The 21,072-nt window shown below is 40.5% G+C and overlaps 1 protein-coding gene across 2 annotated transcripts in view; it reads left to right on the top strand.

Moving 5' to 3' along the window:
* The window catches only part of atp2a3 (ATPase sarcoplasmic/endoplasmic reticulum Ca2+ transporting 3), a 69,963-nt gene that overhangs the window by 10,406 nt on the left and 38,485 nt on the right, over positions 1–21,072 (top strand). For both annotated transcript variants that reach the window (XM_047378956.1, XM_047378955.1), the window contains exons 2-4: positions 10,910–10,927; positions 11,173–11,255; positions 20,254–20,358. In XM_047378956.1, coding sequence (XP_047234912.1) covers positions 10,910–10,927; positions 11,173–11,255; positions 20,254–20,358 — 206 coding nt within the window. The remainder of the gene's footprint in view (positions 1–10,909; positions 10,928–11,172; positions 11,256–20,253; positions 20,359–21,072) is intronic.

The raw sequence follows: 21,072 nt of genomic DNA on the forward strand, positions 1-21,072 counted from the left end.
ATACACCTATCCATTTCCTTCGATCGGTTATAAATCTTCTGACCTCCTTGTATCAGACAGATTTCCAGCTTTCAAGCTCTTCCTGGAATGGCCGTGTGGAGGAAAAGTTCGCCTGCGAACCTTTGTCTCTCCAGATATGCACCTCTGTTGCGTAGTCCTGTGAGACACGCTGGAAATTGCAACGAACGTTTGGTTTCCGTGGGTTTTATAATCCCGGGTGACTTCAGAGCTGCGACGCCTGTTGAGCTGCGCTTGTCGAACTGTGCAGCCTAGTCGGTCTGTCCGACCAAAATGGATGACCACAACATAATAATATTCAAAACCCACAGTACGGTTATGTCCTCAAGGAGCTAAAAGCAGCACTAACAAAAGCAGAAGGCACGATGCTACTGCTATCAAAACAATGGCCAGGACGTCATATCGACACAACAATAAATTCATATCTAAAATAAAGTTTGCTGTCATTTTAGCGTTCTTTGTATCTTACGGCTTTGCTGTGTCCGTCGTTTTCATAGACTGAAGGAACTGACCCCTTAATCAGATGAAGTCTTTCAGCAAATCCTTCATGATACTGGCGGAGGTTGCTGAAGGCACCTGTGCTTGAAGTGGATGAAATAGGACTTTCCCACTGAATAAAGGCACTTTTGCCACTGATGTGGGAACATTTCCATGAAAAATAAAATTTAACCCAGCATTTTGGTTAAATTTGAAGAGGTTCTGATGCTGGGGGACGGTGTGATTAATTGTGTGTGTTAATACACACAACAACCGTACCAAACGTATCCTCTTGCAGCATAGGCATACTTGATCTTGGACTACAAAGTCGCAGCAAGAAATAAATATGGCGGATACGCGACATTGATCAGCCAGAAGCCCATGACCTTGTTTAGCAGTTCCGAGGCAAAAACGGTGATGTAACAGTTTAAAAAACGTGACAGATGTTAGAGAAAACTTAACGAACTAAAACATTTGACCAAAACGGAATATAAAGATATCTACTCAGCACATGGAGAGAATAAATTCAACTTTTCTGCACTCCTAGAGACTCCAAGTACACAAAAAATGTATTTAAAGGCTAAAAATGTGGATTTTGCATGATATTTCTCCTTTAATGCATGTATTTGAAATGTGACAAAATGTAAAAAAGTGCATATGAGTAATTCTGCAAAGCTGAGTATAAACACTCCTAATAGTTTTCCAACATTTAACTGTGCTGTCCCACATCTTTTAGTGCACACTATCTTTGGAGTTTGCGTTTCTTCAAACCGTAATTCCAGAGTAACAGTTTTCACCCTAACTGTTCTTGCTTCTGGGCTGTGATCGGTCCTTTTGATTGGACAAAAGTGTTTCTCTGGTTTTCAAACCTAGAATGAACCTTATAAATAGCATGGTGTTAACACAGATATTTTTGGGCCGGTGTTTTGGGGATTGCAGGCTATTTTCTTTGCAGCTCCCAGCTATACGAGTTGGCTACCAGATGACCATTTGCCATCATCCTAGGCTGTTTAGATATTCAAAACTGGGTCTTTGCACAGCTGTGACCTCCAAGAGGAAGCTTCAAGGCCCGACGAGATATCAGCTCTGTGCTAATCATCACATGCATATCCTGCTCTGTTGACAGGGTGTTTTCCTTTTCCTCTTTAACTCACTAGAGGCAGTAAAATGTGGGGTGAAGCAACCATTTTAAGCTTATTTTAAAGATGTGTGTGGGACATCACTTGATAAGTCACATCTTGAAGAAACAGTTGCAATTTGATTCATCTGTAGCAGATTATTAGACAACCAGAAAGCTCTGAAGGTAAATGCGAACAAAAGCAGAATGCAGTCACAAGTGGAATGTGTAAATTATTCTGCTGGTTTAGTCCAGCATGCTGCAAATACAGGGGGGTGCAGTTTCTTTCCTCGGCTTGTTGATGCCGAGTCCAGCCAATGAACAGCTGCAGCATGTCATCTGCTGTCCTAATTGGCAACAAGAAAATCTCAAATCTTCGCAGAAATTTCAGCTGCATGTGTTCTTCTTTCCATGTCATCATCACCAGTACCATAATTACAAGTAGATCAGTTGATGTGTTGCTAGAATACAGCTAATTTTATCGTCCAGGACATTAACTTCCCACCGTGTGCTTTTCCCCACCGTGCATGTTATTGTAATCAGCCTCAATGAGAATGAAGCACCATCTTGGAGTACGTGAGTCATTTCAGAATCTCTAGATGCTGTTTGCAGGTTTTTAATGCTGATTTAACATTTGAACCAAACAAATTAAACAACATGAAACTCCATGTGGCACCTTCTACTGTGATGTGGTCGGATTTCCTAATTAGAATAAGAAATTCTGAGGTAAGTAAGATTCCTATAGATATATCCGGACTCGTGGAACTGTCCTCAAGGGTCCAACAGGCCGCTCTGCAGACGACTCGGTTTTTGTAACTGATCAGACTGCAATGTACTTCCATTTGAAACGTGGTGGCAAACACAGATGGGGGTAAGCAGAAAAAAAAAACAGTGCACCATATGTGCACAAAACAGCTCACCAATCAGTTTTGTGGCTGACTTCCAATCTTTTACCAGCCTATTCCACTTTTATTTATTTATTTTTTCAAGGCGGGATACCCTTTTCTCCCTAAAATATTAATAATAAACAGCTTCCGAACTATTTCTCTCTAGTCTCTGTCACAGAGGTGAGGTGTCTGGTTATAAGAAAGCAGTCGTAGTAAAACTAGGTTTTATGATTTTTCTATGATTCTAACTGTAAACATTAGCCAGTGTCTATTCGCTAGAGAATATAGACCATTACCGTAACTGAAAAACAAATCTAAATACAAATATTTCTGAAAGTCCGTGCTTGTATGTCTGGGAAAAGGTGTACAATTTTAAAACATGCTCAGGACTTGAACATGTTACACTAAAAGTTCAATACAATAAAATCCTAATATTATATTAAGTCCAACAATAAATGAATAGACTGTAGAAAAGCACTCCTGGCTATGAGAAATAAGATGATATGTTTCTTGTGCCTGTCCAACTCCTATGTCATAAGAGTGCTGAATCGCCTGGGGGTGAACCTATCACACTAAATGAACACGGCCGCTGATTCCGGCTCACGATTAAAGACAGCTTTATCTTCAGCAGTTCAGCATGCTTGCTTTGTAGGCTAAGGCAGGGGCAATGCAAATTAATACTCAGTAAAATTTTCTTTGCAAATGACACATTAAAAAAAGGTTAGGCCAAACATTTTTATTTGAAAAAATAAATGCAAATAGGCTGAATTTATATTATTTGAGAAGGTATTAAATATTAACATTATACACGGAAGCACAAAGCGTGCCACAGCTTCAGTTGTGTATCATGTAACCATCAGGAATCATCTTTCAGCTGTCTGCTGGTACATCTGGTACTATGTCAGTTTTTGTTGGTGGTGGCGTTGAGGTGTAAAGTTGGGTTTCAGGTTTCAGCTCACTTCAAAGCTTTTTAAAAAAGATTCAGGTTAGTACTCATTGCTGCACTGTTTAACAATTTATTTGGGGTCAAAAGTATTTTAAAAGGATGGAACCTCCTATTCTGACAATAGGTATTTGTTCTGGTTTTTAGATTTATTTTTACACACTAATAATACCCCTACAAACGGCAGCAGATCCGGCCCACGTACAGGTTCATTTCGCCTTTGGCTTCTGGTACCTTTTTACGGTTTTGGTCGTAAATGGTGCCGTCTTCCATGGGATGTTTCTTATAGAATATGCTTTCCATGCCAACCAGCAGGACATTTTTTACCCACTTTCACAACCAACTATTTAATGTAATGTTCCAAATTCTTCTTGTAGTCTTCTGTAAATAAATGTGCCCACGTAACTCTAATAATTAATATCATCAACCAGCAAAGTATGTCATGTAGTTGTGCTTTAATATGTCAACTGGCAAAACCGATCTGAACCACAATTAATGGGAAAAGTGTAATAAAACTTTTGTCACACTGCTAATATTAAATTGAATTAATTAAAAAAAATTAATTTTTATAACAGTTTAATTCATGAAAATACATAACTGCAGCAAAGACTACACTCACGCCATGATTTAAGTCCACAGGTACAATATGGTTTGTCAACAGGTATGAAGTGGAAGTTTGAATGGATTAAATGGCAATTCATTGGTACAAATTGGTCATTGACCCTGAGACGGCATTATGACAGAACCTCCAACCTTTTTAACTAATTTTAATTTTTTTGTATTTGTGAAATTATCTTATCAGATATATGTAATGCAATGCCAGAGAAACTCATATGTCCACAGAACAGTAACACTGAGAGACTGTAGCTTATCTATGAACATTTTTTTCTGCACTTCCTTAAACCTATTTATAACTTCCTATCACTGTGTAATTCAGTTGTCCACAGTCCAGTTCTCTGGAAGTCTTCTATATGTTTTTGTGATTTTTATTTTTTTTTTTCTGCATCACCTTTGAACGATTTCAGTCTATTTTAATGGTTTAATTACTTAATTATTAAAAATAGTGCTGCATTTTGATTCCAGGATTCTTATGGTGTCAGACTGCTCCATTGTCTTTGGAAGTTATTACACCTTTTTGAGCTTTAGAATAATAGACTGGTTGATGGAAGCCATGAAAACAACGAAATGTTAATCAAAATCTTTCCCTTTTGTTTGCAATCCTTTGTTTTAGTACCTTCACAGCATTCTTAACTGATTAAAATTTCCTTACTTAGGAATTAAAACTTAATTAAAAATAAAATTCAAGGTTGTTGCTGAACCAAATCAGTCCTGTGTTTTGCTGTTCTGCAGCCATGTAAAGTAAGGTAAACAGTGACTTCATGAAATGAATGATAAATCTTCTGTTGTCTATGCTGCTTTCTATGTTCGCTATAACAATGTTAGGGTTGAGAATGAGGTACATTTATCATTCCCATTTGATATGTTTAATGCATTCAGACTGTTTCCAGTGGGAGAATACATTAAGAGATTAAGTGGATATAGGAAGCTATCATTAGGGGTTACCGTCATGGTATTTATAGGCCTGTTTTATGTTCTTATGGTTAGCAGATTGCTTGGGTTCTTGGAGCACAAGTCTCAGCTTACTATTTCCCCTGTCTTCACTTGCTATAAATGTGTTTCCCCACTCACTGCTACCCACTCACTGGACTGTTTGCTTGTTTATGTGGAGGTGTGTCAGCTGTGTATTAGCAGAAGATCAGGGGCCAGAAATGAACTCATGCATTAGAAAGAAGGGCATGTTTGATGCCTGCCGTCACAAGTGTGCTGTATCAAAGCCCGATTGCCTGGCAGTCTATTTTGTTTGAGTATTTTGACAGAAACTGATGCATTACGTCGTGATGAGCTTTGAGCCATGTCGCCGTGGTAACTGCTGAAACATTCTTGTTTGCAGTTTTCACATGAGCCTGAAATCAGCCAGAAATCAAGCTTGTTAAGAGGACTCTATAGTCTCAGTCCCAATCAGAGAAGCACTGATCAGGCTTTTCCTGTCAATACAGATTTCTAATTTACTTTGAGGTCTGAGCCTTCAACTCCATTTTTGACAGATTTTATAGTTTTTATTTTCTTTTACCTCAGGACTATAACACAAGAGAAAAAAATTGTGCTGCACAGACTTGGATGGAGGTAGTATTAAACTGAGGAATTGTAAGATAATCCTCCTTCATGCATCGAAGCATATGTTACTAATGATTTAAAAAAAAAAAAAAGTAAACTACTTGCATGCTGCTTGTTGATGCAGCAAATAAACCAAAAATGATGCAGTGTTCTGGGTTTGTGACGCTTTTAGTGAATTGTTTATTTTTTTTCTGGCATGCACTGTAAAACAAGGGAAAACTGACCATTCAGAGCTGGGCAATGGAAAACATTGGCCAATCACTGATCAGAGCCAATCTGATCAATTGAAATAAGGCCTGATTCGGATTTCCGGCTGAAGGATTGGTGCACATTTAGCCTAATAATAATAATAATAACAAATATTTTTCAAATTCTTAAAACCACTGAGTGACCATTCGAAAGCAAGGAAAAGAGCTTGAACCTAATACACATTATTCAGCATAATGTTCGCAGCATGGATGAACTGAAGGACAGATTCCTGTTTTTTTTCCCTGACTCTCTGGACACTGAAACAGTCTCCCTGTTGCTGTTGTTGGCAACTGTCTCCAGGAAGTGTCTCCCCTCTGCTTGGCACTGCTCGATTTTTCTGCTGTGTGTAAACAGGCTGTTTTATTCATTGTCTGGGCTGCGAGGGAGGTCGAGGAGGAGCGCAGTGGGGACATGGAGAGAGGGAGAGAGAGCGAGAGAGGTGAAGTCAGTATTCAGGAATGTGCCTTGGCAAGCCTCAGGTCGACACAGCCCGAATGACTGGGAGGGAATCCTTGGCAGAGGGAAGCCGGGGAACCCCGTTTAGCACCTCCAGCCCTTTCCCTCTCTCTAACCTCCCTTCCCTCTCTAACTACCCTCATCTGTCCTGTTCTTTTACTCACTCCATCTTTGCCTGCAGCCACCCTGTCTGCCATAAAGAAATTATACAACCAGGCAGGAACAGAAATGGGGAACATTCTTATGTCAGACTGGTGGAGCATGGAAAACAGCAGAAGCCACTTCTCCCACTTCTGCTGGCACGCAGCAGCCAAACGTCCCCTGCGAGTTCAACCGTGTCCAATCTGAACTCTGAAAACCCTCCAGACAGCAGGTTTGAAAAGCTATCCACAGTGAGTCATCGGCTCTTATTACACAGGCTGAAGAGGGTCTTTTGTTGGAGGAGAGAGAGGGAAACCTCTGCGCATGAAGGTTGTTTTCAGAAAAGACAATGCGGCACTAATAATTCAGCAGGTCATTTGCAGCAGTGCCTAAAGACATTCTGTTGTGATTGTGTCAGGCTTTAATGCATATTTTATACTTTCTATGCTATTTGTTGTCTTTTGTGTTGGATGTTTGGGTTCCAGCAAACCCATAGTTTACTACAGGCTAAACTAAGACCAATAGTCTTCATGAAATGAAAGAAAAACAGCTTTTGAGCTTATTGTCTTGGTGATGCATATGCTGCTTGTAGTAAAGTTTTATACAGCTACGGTTTTAAAACTGTCATATTGTTCCTACAGTTCATTTCATGCGATGTCACAGAAAGTACCAGAGTTGCCAAACATTTAACTTGTTGATTTGAAGCATCCTGTAGCCACCCCTCCCTCATGTGTTGCTGCACACTGCTGACAAGTTGGCTGAAAACACTTCCCTCGCTTACAAGAAAGATAGATTTAGCTGTTTGGAAGTACTGCTGTCTGTGAAAAACATGGACAGCCAGAAACCAAAGCATTAACTGGGCATGAGCTGGTTCCCAGTATCCATGTATACTGAAAGTACTGAAAACCTATGGTTTTAGGACTGCAAAAGTTCCTGTTGTTACTACAGTTTAAAGTCCTTTTGAAAAGATGCCAGAGATGGTACAGGAGAGATGAAATTTCACACTGAGGCAGCTCTACCCCTCCCCCACATGTTGCTGTAGAAGGGTACTAGACTTTTTCCCTCTCTTAGAAAAAAGAGAAATTCCGTTTTTGCTCCACTGTGACCTAGGATGTTTGATTTAGGCATAACCGAGCACCAATCATAGTAGTAAGGTAAGGAAACATTGTTTTTAAAAGTACAATTTTAACTGAGCAGCTAATCCGACTAATTAACCAGATTATGTAAGCATTTTATACTAGTGTGTCAAAAACATCAGACATGCACAGTATTCTGCATAATAATTTAGTTTCGTGTTTATTTAGTATTTTTCTTCTTTTTATCAAACGTAGAATAACAGATAAATGTTAAAACTATATTATAGCTGGAATAATAAATATCTCGTATTTTAGCAGCATTAGGAATATTTTTTTGAGATTTGCAGGTTGGTCGCATGTGATTTGATGCATAAATGGGGATGATATAATTCCTCCATTTTCTGTTTGACTTAATACTACCAACTCTATCAAAGAACCTGAGGCACATTTTTCCTAATGTGTGTCATAGTTCTAAGGAAAAACTGATTCGAATTGGCATGTCAGAAAATGTGGTCGGTGCATCTCTAGCAATTGCATCTTCTCTGTTTTAAAAAATTGCAACATGTCAACATTTGTCTTTCTCTGTTTTGTGTAATTGCTGTGAAACTGTGGCGTGGTGTTTTTACTAAAGATTATTAGATTATAATACCGTAAGATTTTCATACTGTCCTTTTTCTAGCTTTGACCCTTTTGTTGCCTCTTGATGACCAAGAAAACCCATTTTATTTTAAAACCTGTCCCTAACGTCAAGTAACTCTCTCTGCTGCAGCCTGATTAGCTGCCATGTTTGTTTTTGGCTGTGGACTCTCGTCATGGGCTTTCCTCTTTTCCAGCCTCACTCCACACAGGGCCACGTTTGTTATTCGTGCTGCATGCTGTGGTCACAACATAAAGGTTTCCACTGCATGGAGGAGAATACTGTTGTCATTTAATGTTCCAGCCCGGTGCCTGCTAAATATATCTGCTTCCCCACCAATCGACACTGTAATTTCGGTTTTTGCTTACTATGAATATTGTATGCATGAATTAAAGAGCAGATTATGTGGCTGGAGCTTATATTTTTGTCATTGGTACGTCCAGTGGATGTAACGGAGGCTGGAGGTTGTTACGTGGGACTTGCTCGGTCATAACTTTGAGTTGACAAAAACGGTGACTAATCATGCCTTGGACTCTGCAGTGACACTGATCAACCGCACTTGTCATTTGGAGTGTTTTTAGAGCATGACTGATGAGCTGTCTACTCACACTGGTGACTCATGTGCGTGGTGGGTGAGGAGTTCTGGTTAGCAAGTGAGAGTGGATGGGATGCTCAACTTGTCTCAAGTAAAAAGCAAGCATCAATTGTTTTCTACTGAAACACGAAGTGGTCTGTGCAATGTTTGTCTCTGTTTTTCTAAATGTCTGTTAGAGATAAAAATCTCATTAGAAACTAACTCGGCATTTGGTGGTGGTGTTCCTGAAAACTGCCAATGCACCTATCAACCGGACAGTGATCAAAAGTCTGCCGTATGTTTTCCTGTTTGTAGTATGAAAATGCTATGAAAGGCATGGACAGGTTGGAGATTCTTACAGTATTACAATCGAAATACATCACACCTTCACTGGATTTACACAAAAGCTGTGAAAAAAAAATTCGAACATGACCTAAAAGCTTTCATTTTAAAAGAGACGAAGGCATCAGTGATCTATACTGCTAAAGTACTCCCCTAAGAGACAAGGGTGGTATTGCTTTAGTTTCTAAACCATAGCTATGAGTTTTGTGACACAGAAAATAAATGAAAATAGCTGAATCTGTCTTTTTTGTAAGCAAGGGAAAAAGTGTAGTAGCCTAATTTCAGCCAGCTAACTGGCAGAGCACATCAACAGGGGGGAGGTGGGATCAGCAATGTTACTTTAGGCCCCATATAGCTGATAAAAACTTAAATTAGCTTGCCACTTTCCCTGGCTTCTGATATAAATGTCATTAAACTATATGATTTGATGTTATACCTTAAAACTGACCAATAACCTACTAAGGAGTGTCTAGTATTTACACACATCAGTATTGGTATTTAGTTCGAAATTTCATAATCCCAGTTTGAGCGGTTTTAGAATAGAAAATGTGCTCTTAGAATTAGAGATGGGGACCGAATTTGGTACTTTTATAGTTACCAACCGAATTCTGTTGGTACTACTGAGTACCGACGTAAAATCAAACGGTACCATTTTCGGTACCAAAACGCATCATTGTGACACTAATAGGAGTGGAAGGGTGGGCGATTTTCCATGCCGGACATGAACACAGCATTGCAGGCACAAGAGCATAATGACGTCAGTAGCCGCTGGTACCGTCAACAACGCATGGCTGATAAAAACCGATCGACAGTATGGCTCCACTTTTCCAAATGCGATGCAGATTACGCTCGCTGCAATAGTGACGCAAAGTGCAAGGCCAGCGGCGGGAATACTTCTAATCTGAGGAAGCTCTTGGTTAAGCACAAGATTTTCTCAAGGGTAAAGAGCCGTAGATCTGAGGCTGACCATTTTCATCAGCCTCAGATCTACAGCTACAACTCCTGCATTCGGCACCGTTGGCACGCCTGCATCCGTTTGGGATTTGTTGTCTGCAGCCAACAACATGGGAGAAGAAACAACTGCGATGTTACAATACATACAGCTGGATGTTGTTTTGATATATTCATTAAAGTTTATATGTTGAGAAATAAATATGTTAAATTGAGAACTAACATTTATTACCACATAACCACTCACAAAAGTACTTAGAATTGGTAACATTGAGTAGCGATACCGAGTCCCTACATGTACATATAGGATATGTACTCAGCGCTTGGTCGCAACTCTTTCTGCATAAATTACAGCATCAACGTGGCGTGGCATGCAGGCAATCCGCCTGTGGTACTGCTGAGGTGTTAATGAAGCCCAGGTTGCTTTGATAGCAACCTGCAGCTTTTTTGGTATCTCTCATCTTTCTCTTGGCAATACCCCAGAGATTTTCTAGGGGGTTTAGGTTAGCCTGGTTTACTGTAGTTACTCAGAAAAACCTCTACTACGGATGGAAGACAAATTATGAGAATCCCTTATTGGCAGATCTTAAAGTTTGGTTTGATTTCAGGTTTGTATCAGCAGTACAGATACTGCAAACATTCCTCAATGAACAAGTTACTGTTCTGCCTCAGTGCATGGAACATTTAATTAGAACCAAACAGTTCTACAAAGCAATTTGTATGCGCGTGTGCATCTCAATGTCACACAGAAGTAATCAAATGCATTAACTACTCTTTGTCTTTCTCTTCCCAACCCCTCCCTCCCTGAACTCTCGGGCTTTGCCATTTTTTATTCCTCCTCAACTGACGCGGTGCGACATCCAAAGAACTTCCAGCTGAAGAAGGTAAATATTGATTCTTCTAATGAGCTGCCATCCTCCTCCCTTTGCTACCTGATTGAGTGTTCTGTGTATGGATCTTTTGTTTTATATAGACCTGGGGGTAAACTTTAGAGTTGCACCCTGCTGAGGTTTCCACCCTTCATCTCATAGCTAATGTCAACACATCCGTTTCCACTCCACCCTTCTGGATTGTCTTGTAGTCCTGAGCTTAGCATGCAGGTGCGTGACGTGTCATTTCCATATTTCAGGCAAATCCTTGTGGGAGCTGGTGGTGGAGCAATTTGAGGACCTCTTGGTCAGGATCCTGCTGCTGGCTGCCTGCGTCTCCTTTGTGAGTACCACCTAATTAAAATGCCTGTGACTCTCTTCTTAATTCTGCTCTATCTCTTTCTAAATGTATCTCAGTGGGACTTGAGACCCTAATTGGACAATGGACAGGAAATGGCAGCCTAATAGACTGCTCTTTTAGTCACTTTATTCTCCTCCTAAGACTCCCAGCAACTTACAGTGCTGTGAAGAAGTATTTACCCCTTAAAGGTTTCTTCTGTTTTGTTCCTCTTATATGTTTCAGGTCAACAAATAAACTTTACTACTTTACTACTACTTTACTATTTACAAAGATAACCTGAATAAATAAAAAATGATGTTTTCTGATGTTAATTTAATTTATGTTGGGAAAAGCTATCCGAACCAACCTGGTTCTATATGAAAACACAATTTCCCTCCATGTTAAATCATGATTTAACTGTGAATAATAGCTAAGCCCACCGAGGTTTGTTTATTGCCAGACCTGCAGAATCAAGAAATCACTTGAATACAACCTGTCAGACTACATGAAGTAGGCTAAAAGATCTAAACAAAGAAACACATTATGTCTAGATTTGAAAAAATTCAACAGATGAGTAAGTTGTTTATACAAACTATAGGGAACACTGATAATATCCACAAATGGAGAAAGCGTGGAGCAAGGGTGAACTTTCCCAGCACACCTTCCTTCCCAGAATTATCCAAGAGCGCAGCAACTACTCATCCAGGAGATCCTAGAAGAACTAAGAACATTTGTAGAAGGCCTTACTAGGCAAAAATTGTGAAAACCGCTGCTGACCAAAGAGAACACAAAAGCCTGCCTCACATTTGCCAGAGGGCATCTTGATGATCCCCTAGACTTCTGATAAAATATTATGGGGACTGATAAAATGAAGGTGGAACCTTTTTATTGGGTGAGTGAGGGTTACAAAACACAGCGGTGGTAGTGTGATGGTCTGGGGCTACTTTAGATGCCTAGACAACTTGACTCCAACCCCACTACCCCCCACCAATCAGCAGGACAATTATCAAAAACACACCAGCAGGACCACCTCTGAATGGCCCAAAAACCCCAAAATGAAGGTTGCAATGCGCGATGCCATGTTGCTGGGAAGGGTTGCATAAAGACCTATTAGGTGTAGTTGGCATCTACTTTTTCACGTAGGGTCTGATAGCTTTGTAGAACTTATTCTCTTAATGAATGAAATCGTTATTTGAAAACAGCATTTTGGATTTACTCCGATTATCTTTTTCTTACATTAAGATTTGTTTGATGATCTGAAACAGATCACTGTGACCAAAGCTGGCAAAAATAGAAGAAATATTGAAGGTGGCAAATACTTTTTTACAGCACTCTTACCCCTTCCAGTATGGAAATGTGTAAAATTGTTCAATATGAGCTCTTCTAAGCTGTGTTGGTGTGATTTCTGTGCAGGGAACAAGTACGGTGCTTCTGCCAAACTTGAAACAAAACAATGAATCAAAACTCTGTGTGTTGTGGTGCCTCAAACTGCGACCCTGGCTGCAGCCTGAGGGAGGAGAAGGTCATAGAGGGGCGGAGGGAGGGAATCCTGCCTGTTTAATGACTTTTTCCATCTGTTGCAGCACTTCCCCATTGTCTTGGGGTGAAAATTGCTATTGCTATTTCTGGGAGTTGGAAAATTGCTCTAAAAATGTTTATGACAGAAGATAACTCTTACTGCTCCTCCTGTCAGTGACTACGGAGTGTGGACTGAGCGTTTCTCTGTGTTTATAGAGAAACACAGCAGCTCTAGCACTGCTGAATGGGCCCCTGTCCCGTTCTAGGTCACTGTGGCTTCAGTGAAGTACAGCTTCTTAGATTTAACACAAAACAAACTCAAAACTATGTTGCAATTGATCAGTTTCTTAAAGAGCTCTTGTTTCCATGCTTTCCTTTTGATTGATAGGATATTTATAGTCCTTTCAGAAGTCTATTTGCTCACTGTTTTGTATGTTTCCACCGGGATCAGGGAGTGGCAGAAGCAGAGTTGAGTAGAGTCAAAGTTAAACCCTAAACCAGGACTCATTTGGTTGTAATTTTGAATAAATTCAAATTGGAATTATGAGATTCTCCAGCCTCCTTTGCATTGCACGACTATAGAGGTCATCACTACACATGAAGGTAAAATGGATGTGGTTAGGTCTTCTAAATAAGTGTATTTGTGCAAATTTACAGCAAAAGTGTTGAACTTTATTCATAAGCACCTCAGTTTGTTGTATCTAGAACTGCTCTTATTTTTCAGTTGGTACTGTTCTTGTTTTGTAGAGATGCACCCATCAGGCTTTTCCTGTCCAATACTGATTTCTGGGTTTCTGACCTGCTGGTTCTGATATGTCACAGATTCTGATTTTAACACCTAAAAAATCAGGAAAAAATGTGTGGCAGGTTCTGTAATAGAGGATGTCGTTTTCAAGAGAAAGTTAGAGAGATTGAAGATTATTCCCATATGCCCATAGGCAAGAGAATAGATTCTGTTGCTGGTTTTGATGCATTTGATCAATTGTAAAAAAAAAAAAATCTGTTTTTCCAGTATTTGACCTGTTGAATGCAGATTAGAGCCAAGCAAGGGAAAAATTGCTGAAAATGCTGAATCAGATCTCTGGCGGACTGATTGGTGCATCTCTAGTGTGCTGTTTGTGATTTTTATTTTACTAAACCCCTAAAATTAACTACAACCCTATTAGAGGTTTTGTTGGAAAGAACCACACAGCAACCCACACCAAGCACCTGACACAATAAAATCTGGAGCACCCTCTCACTATGTGACATCGGAGCGATGCTAAAAGTCTAATAAAATAAAGGAAGAGACCTTCAATTTACTATGAACTATCTGAAACTACTTTCTTAGTCTTTTTTACATGTTTTTTTATTTTTATTTTTCCTGTAGTATCTTCAAAAAAAGGGGTTCGAAGATGATTTTTTTAGCTAAGGTCAAAGATTCAGAAAACTAGTGAAATTCATTTTATTACATTTGATCATAACTTGCAGACAAAAGAAAAGACACTTTATACCTACAATTTATCTATATGCCTCAAGAAGTCGTCCCTTTCTCTACACACAAGAATTAAGACAATAAACTGAACTTAATATGCAATCAGAAACTGTAATATCAAAACAGCTGAGGTTAAACTTACATGGACAGTTATAGTATATAACTTGGCACTAAAACAAATCAATGTCTGCCTTCAGTGAGCCGCCTATACCCGTTGGCCCATTAAAATTACTTTTGATTCTATTTCCAAATTACAGGTCCTTCTCAAAATATTAGCATATTGTGATAAAGTTAATTATTTTCCATAATGTCATGATGAAAATTTAACATTCATATATTTTAGATTCATTGCACACTAACTGAAATATTTCAGGTCTTTTATTGTCTTAATACGGATGATTTTGGCATACAGCTCATGAAAACCCAAAATTCCTATCTCACAAAATTAGCATATCATTAAAAGGGTCTCTAAACGAGCTATGAACCTAATCATCTGAATCAACGAGTTAAATCTAAACACCTGCAAAAGATTCCTGAGGCCTTTAAAACTCCCAGCCTGGTTCATCACTCAAAACCCCAATCATGGGTAAGACTGCCGACCTGACTGCTGTCCAGAAGGCCACTATTGACACCCTCAAGCAAGAGGGTAAGACACAGAAAGAAATTTCTGAATGAATAGGCTGTTCTCAGAGTGCTGTATCAAGGCACCTCAGTGGGAAGTCTGTGGGAAGGAAAAAGTGTGGCAGAAAACGCTGCACAACGAGAAGAGGTGACCGGACCCTGAGGAAGATTGTGGAGAAGGGCCGATTCCAGACCTTGGGGGACCTGCGGAAGCAGTGGACTGAGTCTGGAGTAGAAACATCCAGAGGCACCGTGCACAGGCGTGTGCAGGAAATGGGCTACAGGTGCCGCATTCCCCAGGTCAAGCCACTTTTGAACCAGAAACAGCGGCAGAAGCGCCTGACCTGGGCTACAGAGAAGCAGCACTGGACTGTTGCTCAGTGGTCCAAAGTACTTTTTTCGGATGAAAGCAAATTCTGCATGTCATTCAGAAATCAAGGTGCCAGAGTCTGGAGGAAGACTGGGGAGAAGGAAATGCCAAAATGCCAGAAGTCCAGTGTCAAGTACCCACAGTCAGTGATGGTCTGGGGTGCCGTGTCAGCTGCTGGTGTTGGTCCACTGTGTTTTATCAAGGGCAGGGTCAATGCAGCTAGCTATCAGGAGATTTTGGAGCACTTCATGCTTCCATCTGCTGAAAAGCTTTATGGAGATGAAGATTTCATTTTTCAGCACGACCTGGCACCTGCTCACAGTGCCAAAACCACTGGTAAATGGTTTACTGACCATGGTATCACTGTGCTCAATTGGCCTGTCAACTCTCCTGACCTGAACCCCATAGAGAATCTGTGGGATATTGTGAAGAGAACGTTGAGAGACTCAAGACCCAACACTCTGGATGAGCTAAAGGCCGCTATCGAAGCATCCTGGGCCTCCATAAGACCTCAGTGCCACAGGCTGATTGCCTCCATGCCACGCCGCATTGAAGCAGTCATTTCTGCAAAAGGATTCCCGACCAAGTGTTGAGTGCATAACTGTACATGATTATTTGAAGGTTGACGTTTTTTGTATTAAAAACACTTTTCTTTTATTGGTCGGATGAAATATGCTAATTTTGTGAGATAGGAATTTTGGGTTTTCATGAGCTGTATGCCAAAATCATCCGTATTAAGACAATAAAAGACCTGAAATATTTCAGTTAGTGTGCAATGAATCTAAAATATATGAATGTTAAATTTTCATCATTACATTATGGAAAATAATGAACTTTATCACAATATGCTAATATTTTGAGAAGGACCTGTACAATAAAAAATTTTTCCCAATTCCATACTTTACATTTTTGACTTTTAGAATTTCACTTTTCACAAAGTAAACACTTTAAAGTAAACATAGTCTCCAAACAGACCTGTTCCCAGTGCATGTTGGACTCTGGCAGGGCTGCCCTTTGTCTCCGGTCCTGTTCATAACTTTTATGGACAGGATTTCAAGGTTCAGCCAAGGGCCTGAGGGGGTCTGGTTTGGGGACCAGTGGATTTCATCTCTTATTTTGGCAGAGGACGTTGTCCTGCTGTCCCCCTCTAGCCAAGACCTACAGCATGCGCTGGGGCGGGTCACAGTGTGAAGCGGCTGGGATGAAGATCAGCTCCCCCAAGTCCGAGGCCATGGTTCTCGACAGGAAAAGGGTGGCTTGTCCTCTTCAGATTGGAGGGGAGTTCCTGCCTCAAGTGGAGGATTTAAAGTATCTTGGGGTCTTGTTTATGAGTGAGGGGAGAAAGGAGCCGGAGATCAACAGAGAGATCGGTGCGGCTGCCGCAGGAATGGGGATGCTGTGCCGGTCCGTTGTGGTGAAGAGAGTGCTGAGCCAAAAAGCGAAGCTCTCGATTTACCGGTCGGTCTATGTTCCTACCCTCACCTATGGCTATGAACTTTGGGTCATGACCAAAAGAACGAGATCCTGGATACAAGTGGCTGATATGAGCTTCCTCCGTAGGGTGGCCTTAGAGATAGGGTGAGGAGCTCGGAGTAGGGACTATGTCTCTCGGCTGGCCTGGGAATGCCTCAGGCTCCTCCCGGAGGAGCTGAAAGGAAATGTCTGGGGAGAGGGACGTCTGGGTGTCTCTGCTGAGTCTGCTGCCCCCGCAACCCGGTCCCGGATGAAGCGGAAGACGACGAGACAACGACGATAGTGTCCAAACATATGCTTAATAAAGTGTCCTAACGACACTTCACGTAAAACACAAAATGTCTTCAGTAAATGCGTAGCTTGATGAAGATCTTTGGACAGGGAAGTGTTTGCTGAGGTGCTAGGCTAATGTTAGCTTTCTTTCTCTCTGTTTTGCTATGACTTTCTTTGCGGATCTAATTAACTATGTGCTGACAAATGAATTAGTCGTTTTCCTGCCTTGTAAACCAAGCGCAATGCTTTAATGTCATATTTACTTGACTAGTTTTATAGCCCACGCCTCTCCCACCCAGCTTTAAGGTCACATCACACAGACAGACAGGGAGCAATGTGGACAAAATTTAGCCTCCATTTTTGCTTGCCTTTTTCTGTGACCAATAATGTTACAAGTACACTGACGCTTAGATTTTTGGAAAACCCTAAATATGTACGATCAAATCCACAAATCACCAAATTCTATGATATTCTACATTTTACAGTGGATTATATTAATGTCCAGTTCTGTGATTTAGTCTGTTTTCCATATCGTGGGAATTATCATGCCATAAGGTTAAGGTATAAACTGGGTATTTATTGACTTGTCATAAGTATTGGATTAGGATTTGAGTGATGCTGGGTTTAAACCTTGGAACATATTTAGATGTATTTTGCCCTCATGTTCTGAGCATTGAGTAATTATGTTATATTGAAAGCTAAAAGGACAGATTTTAGTTTTTGAAATAAAACCCCAGTTATGAAGCAAAGCAGCTTTTTTTCCTCAGATTTCTGTATGCAAACAATCAAATTTCAGCCAGCTTCCCTCAGTAAATATCAAAACCACAAAGTCAACCCTACTTCTCTCTTCGCTTGAACTCTTAACCCAGTGCAATAGTTGTAGTTAGGTATTCAAAGCGCTCTCTGAATGTGTGGTGATTGTTCCTAGTGCCTTTTGAGCCGTTCTCACCGAGAGTGCTGCCATTGTTGCCCTCCAATCTCAGCCCGGTCAGAAGAGAGACTTACCGTCCCAAATGAAGGGGAATGATGAGCTATCGACTCAGGCTGCCGTGACGTGCACTCCGGTGCTCAATACTCTGCAGAGAATATATTCTGCTGTCATTTAATAGGCCCCATCAGGCCATTGTAACATAGATCCATTTTTATTACTGTATTGCTTTTGTGGTGCAGCCATTCAGGCTTTGAAGTCTGTCACTGAAAAAGCTAATGTAAACTTATTTGATGTGTAAAATCTTTTCTAACACATTTGTTGAAACAAAAACACAGAGCTTGAGAGAAATTGAACTTCTTTTCACCAGACACCAGGTGGTTGGAAGTCCAATGCCAGCTGCATGTTAATGGTGCTGTCTCTGCATTTACACATTTAAACTTAGCCAAAATAAAGAAACAGTGTTTGTGCAAACTAAGTCCTGCCTGACTGCTTCCATGAGAGGGGAACTAGCAGAAAGTTGCTGTTAATCAAATGCATGGCTCTGCTTGATTCCCAGTAGGCATGACAACCTCCTGGTATGATAACCTTCTGTACAAAATATCACAGTATGATGGTATTTACACAGAAATGTAAAACATCAGTGTCTAACAATATTTAATTGCTTAAAAAGCAAAAGTACAATAAATATTCCTACCAGTGCTGATCAATATATTGATTAATGCCAGTATGTTTTACCAGTATAACTTTTATTTATTATTTTTGATGTTAAAATGTTTTTTGAGTAACACAAGTATAACGAGCTCTTATTAGCCACGTACGTTATCTGCTATCTGCTCTGGTTTGAAAGGTATAAAAGGTACAAAAAAGTTTAGTAGTTTTAAAACTGAAACATTTAAAACGGTAGCTCGATATTAGTATCAATTCTGGCCTAGATCTTTAGCAGCACCTACAGGGGTTGGACAATGAAACTGAAACACCTGTCATTTTAGTGTGGGAGGTTTCATGGCTAAATTGGACCAGCCTGGTAGCCAGTCTTCATTGATTGCACATTGCACCAGTAAGAGCAGAGTGTGAAGGTTCAATTAGCAGGGTAAGAGCACAGTTTTGCTCAAAATATTGAAATGCACACAACATTATGGGTGACATACCAGAGTTCAAAAGAGGACAAATTGTTGGTGCACGTCTTGCTGGCGCATCTGTGACCAAGACAACAAGTCTTTGTGATGTATCAAGAGCCACGGTATCCAGGGTAATGTCAGCATACCACCAAGAAGGACGAACCACATCCAACAGGATTAACTGTGGACGCAAGAGGAAGCTGTCTGAAAGGGATGTTCGGGTGCTAACCCGGATTGTATCCAAAAAACAAAAAACCACGGCTGCCCAAATCACAGCAGACTTAAATGTGCACCTCAACTCTCCTGTTTCCACCAGAACTGTCCGTCGGGAGCTCCACAGGGTCAATATACACGGCCGGGCTGCTATAGCCAAACCTTTGGTCACTCATGCCAATGCCAAACGTCGGTTTCAATGGTGCAAGGAGCGCAAATCTTGGGCTGTGGACAATGTGAAACATGTATTGTTCTCTGATGAGTCCACCTTTACTGTTTTCCCCACATCCAGGAGAGTTATGGTGTGGAGAAGCCCCAAAGAAGCGTACCACCCAGACTGTTGCATGCCCAGAGTGAAGCATGGGGGTGGATTAGTGATGGTTTGGGCTGCCATATCATGGCATTCCCTTGGCCCAATACTTGTGCTAGATGGATGCGTCACTGCCAAGGACTACTGAACCATTCTTGAGGACCATGTGCATCCAGTGGTTCAAACATTGTATCCTGAAGGCGGTGCCGTATATCAGGATGACAATGCACCAATACACACGGCAAGACTGGTGAAAGATTGGTTTGATGAACATGAAAGTGAAGTTGAACATCTTCCATGGCCTGCACAGTCACCAGATCTAAATATTATTGAGCCACTTTGGGGTGTTTTGGAGGAGCGAGTCAGGAACGTTTTCCTTCACCAGTATCACGAAGAGACCTGGCCACTATCCTGCAAGAAGAATGGCTTAAAATCCCTCTGACCACTGTGCAGGACTTGTATATGTCATTCCCAAGATGAATTGACGCTGTATTGGCCGCAAAAGGTGGCCCTACACCATACTAATAAATTATTGTGGTCTAAAACCAGGTGTTTCAGTTTCATTGTCCAACCCCTGTTTATAGAAGCAGAAGTTATGGTGCTTTGCTGATCTGGAATGGCACTGCTTTTTTTTTTTTTTTTTGATACTGTGACTTGTAAGTGAAACGTGTTTGCTAATCTGTGCTGTATGTTCTTCTAGGTGTTGGCTTTGTTTGAAGAAGGAGAGGAGACTACCACCGCCTTTGTAGAGCCTCTTGTTATTCTGCTTATCCTCATTGCCAACGCTGTTATTGGAGTCTGGCAGGTGAGATATGTTGTTTTATGCTTTCTATCTCTAAAATTTCATCTGAAAAGCCAAAAATATCATCTTAGAAAACTGCTGGAATTATGTCTTTTAGAGGCATGAGGCCAAAGTAAAGCTATTAAACTATAATGTACAGATCCATGTTTGGCAAAAACTTAACACAGCATGTTGGTAGAGATGCAAGGACCCAAATTATGTGGCCGATAAAGATTTTGCTGTAAAAAGGAGTTTTGGCATTGTGGTATAACTAAGACATAATTATTACATGGTTGACATTTTAAGCAGTCTTTACCAGTCTAGTTTATTATATTGGTTAGCATAGCTAGCATTACTAAAAGACCAGTCTCAGTGTGTCTTCCATAGAGAATGTAGATGCTTACCTTAACTCTGAGATTTTCAAAAGGTTGCTAACATTTCCAAATCCAAAATGTTCTATAAGAGAAACTCTGCAACTGAATTCAGCCTTTCTGTTATCTGCAGAAAGTCTTGCTTTCTTTCACTTGGTTACAGCCAGCCAGAGAGTGGCTGTAGACATTTTGTAGAACAGACAGTTACCTCTTAAATAGCTTCTTACATTTTTGTGCTTCCACTGGCTTCATCTTTAAGCACCTTGCGGACACTAATGGCCTAGTTTCAATCACTCAGTAACAGCTTGAACACTAAAGATTGCTGTCAATTGACTTATTAAAGCTTGCTTATGTTTTTGTTCACAGA

Source organism: Girardinichthys multiradiatus, chromosome 11 (assembly GCF_021462225.1).
Source record: "Girardinichthys multiradiatus isolate DD_20200921_A chromosome 11, DD_fGirMul_XY1, whole genome shotgun sequence".
Taxonomy (NCBI): domain Eukaryota; kingdom Metazoa; phylum Chordata; class Actinopteri; order Cyprinodontiformes; family Goodeidae; genus Girardinichthys; species Girardinichthys multiradiatus.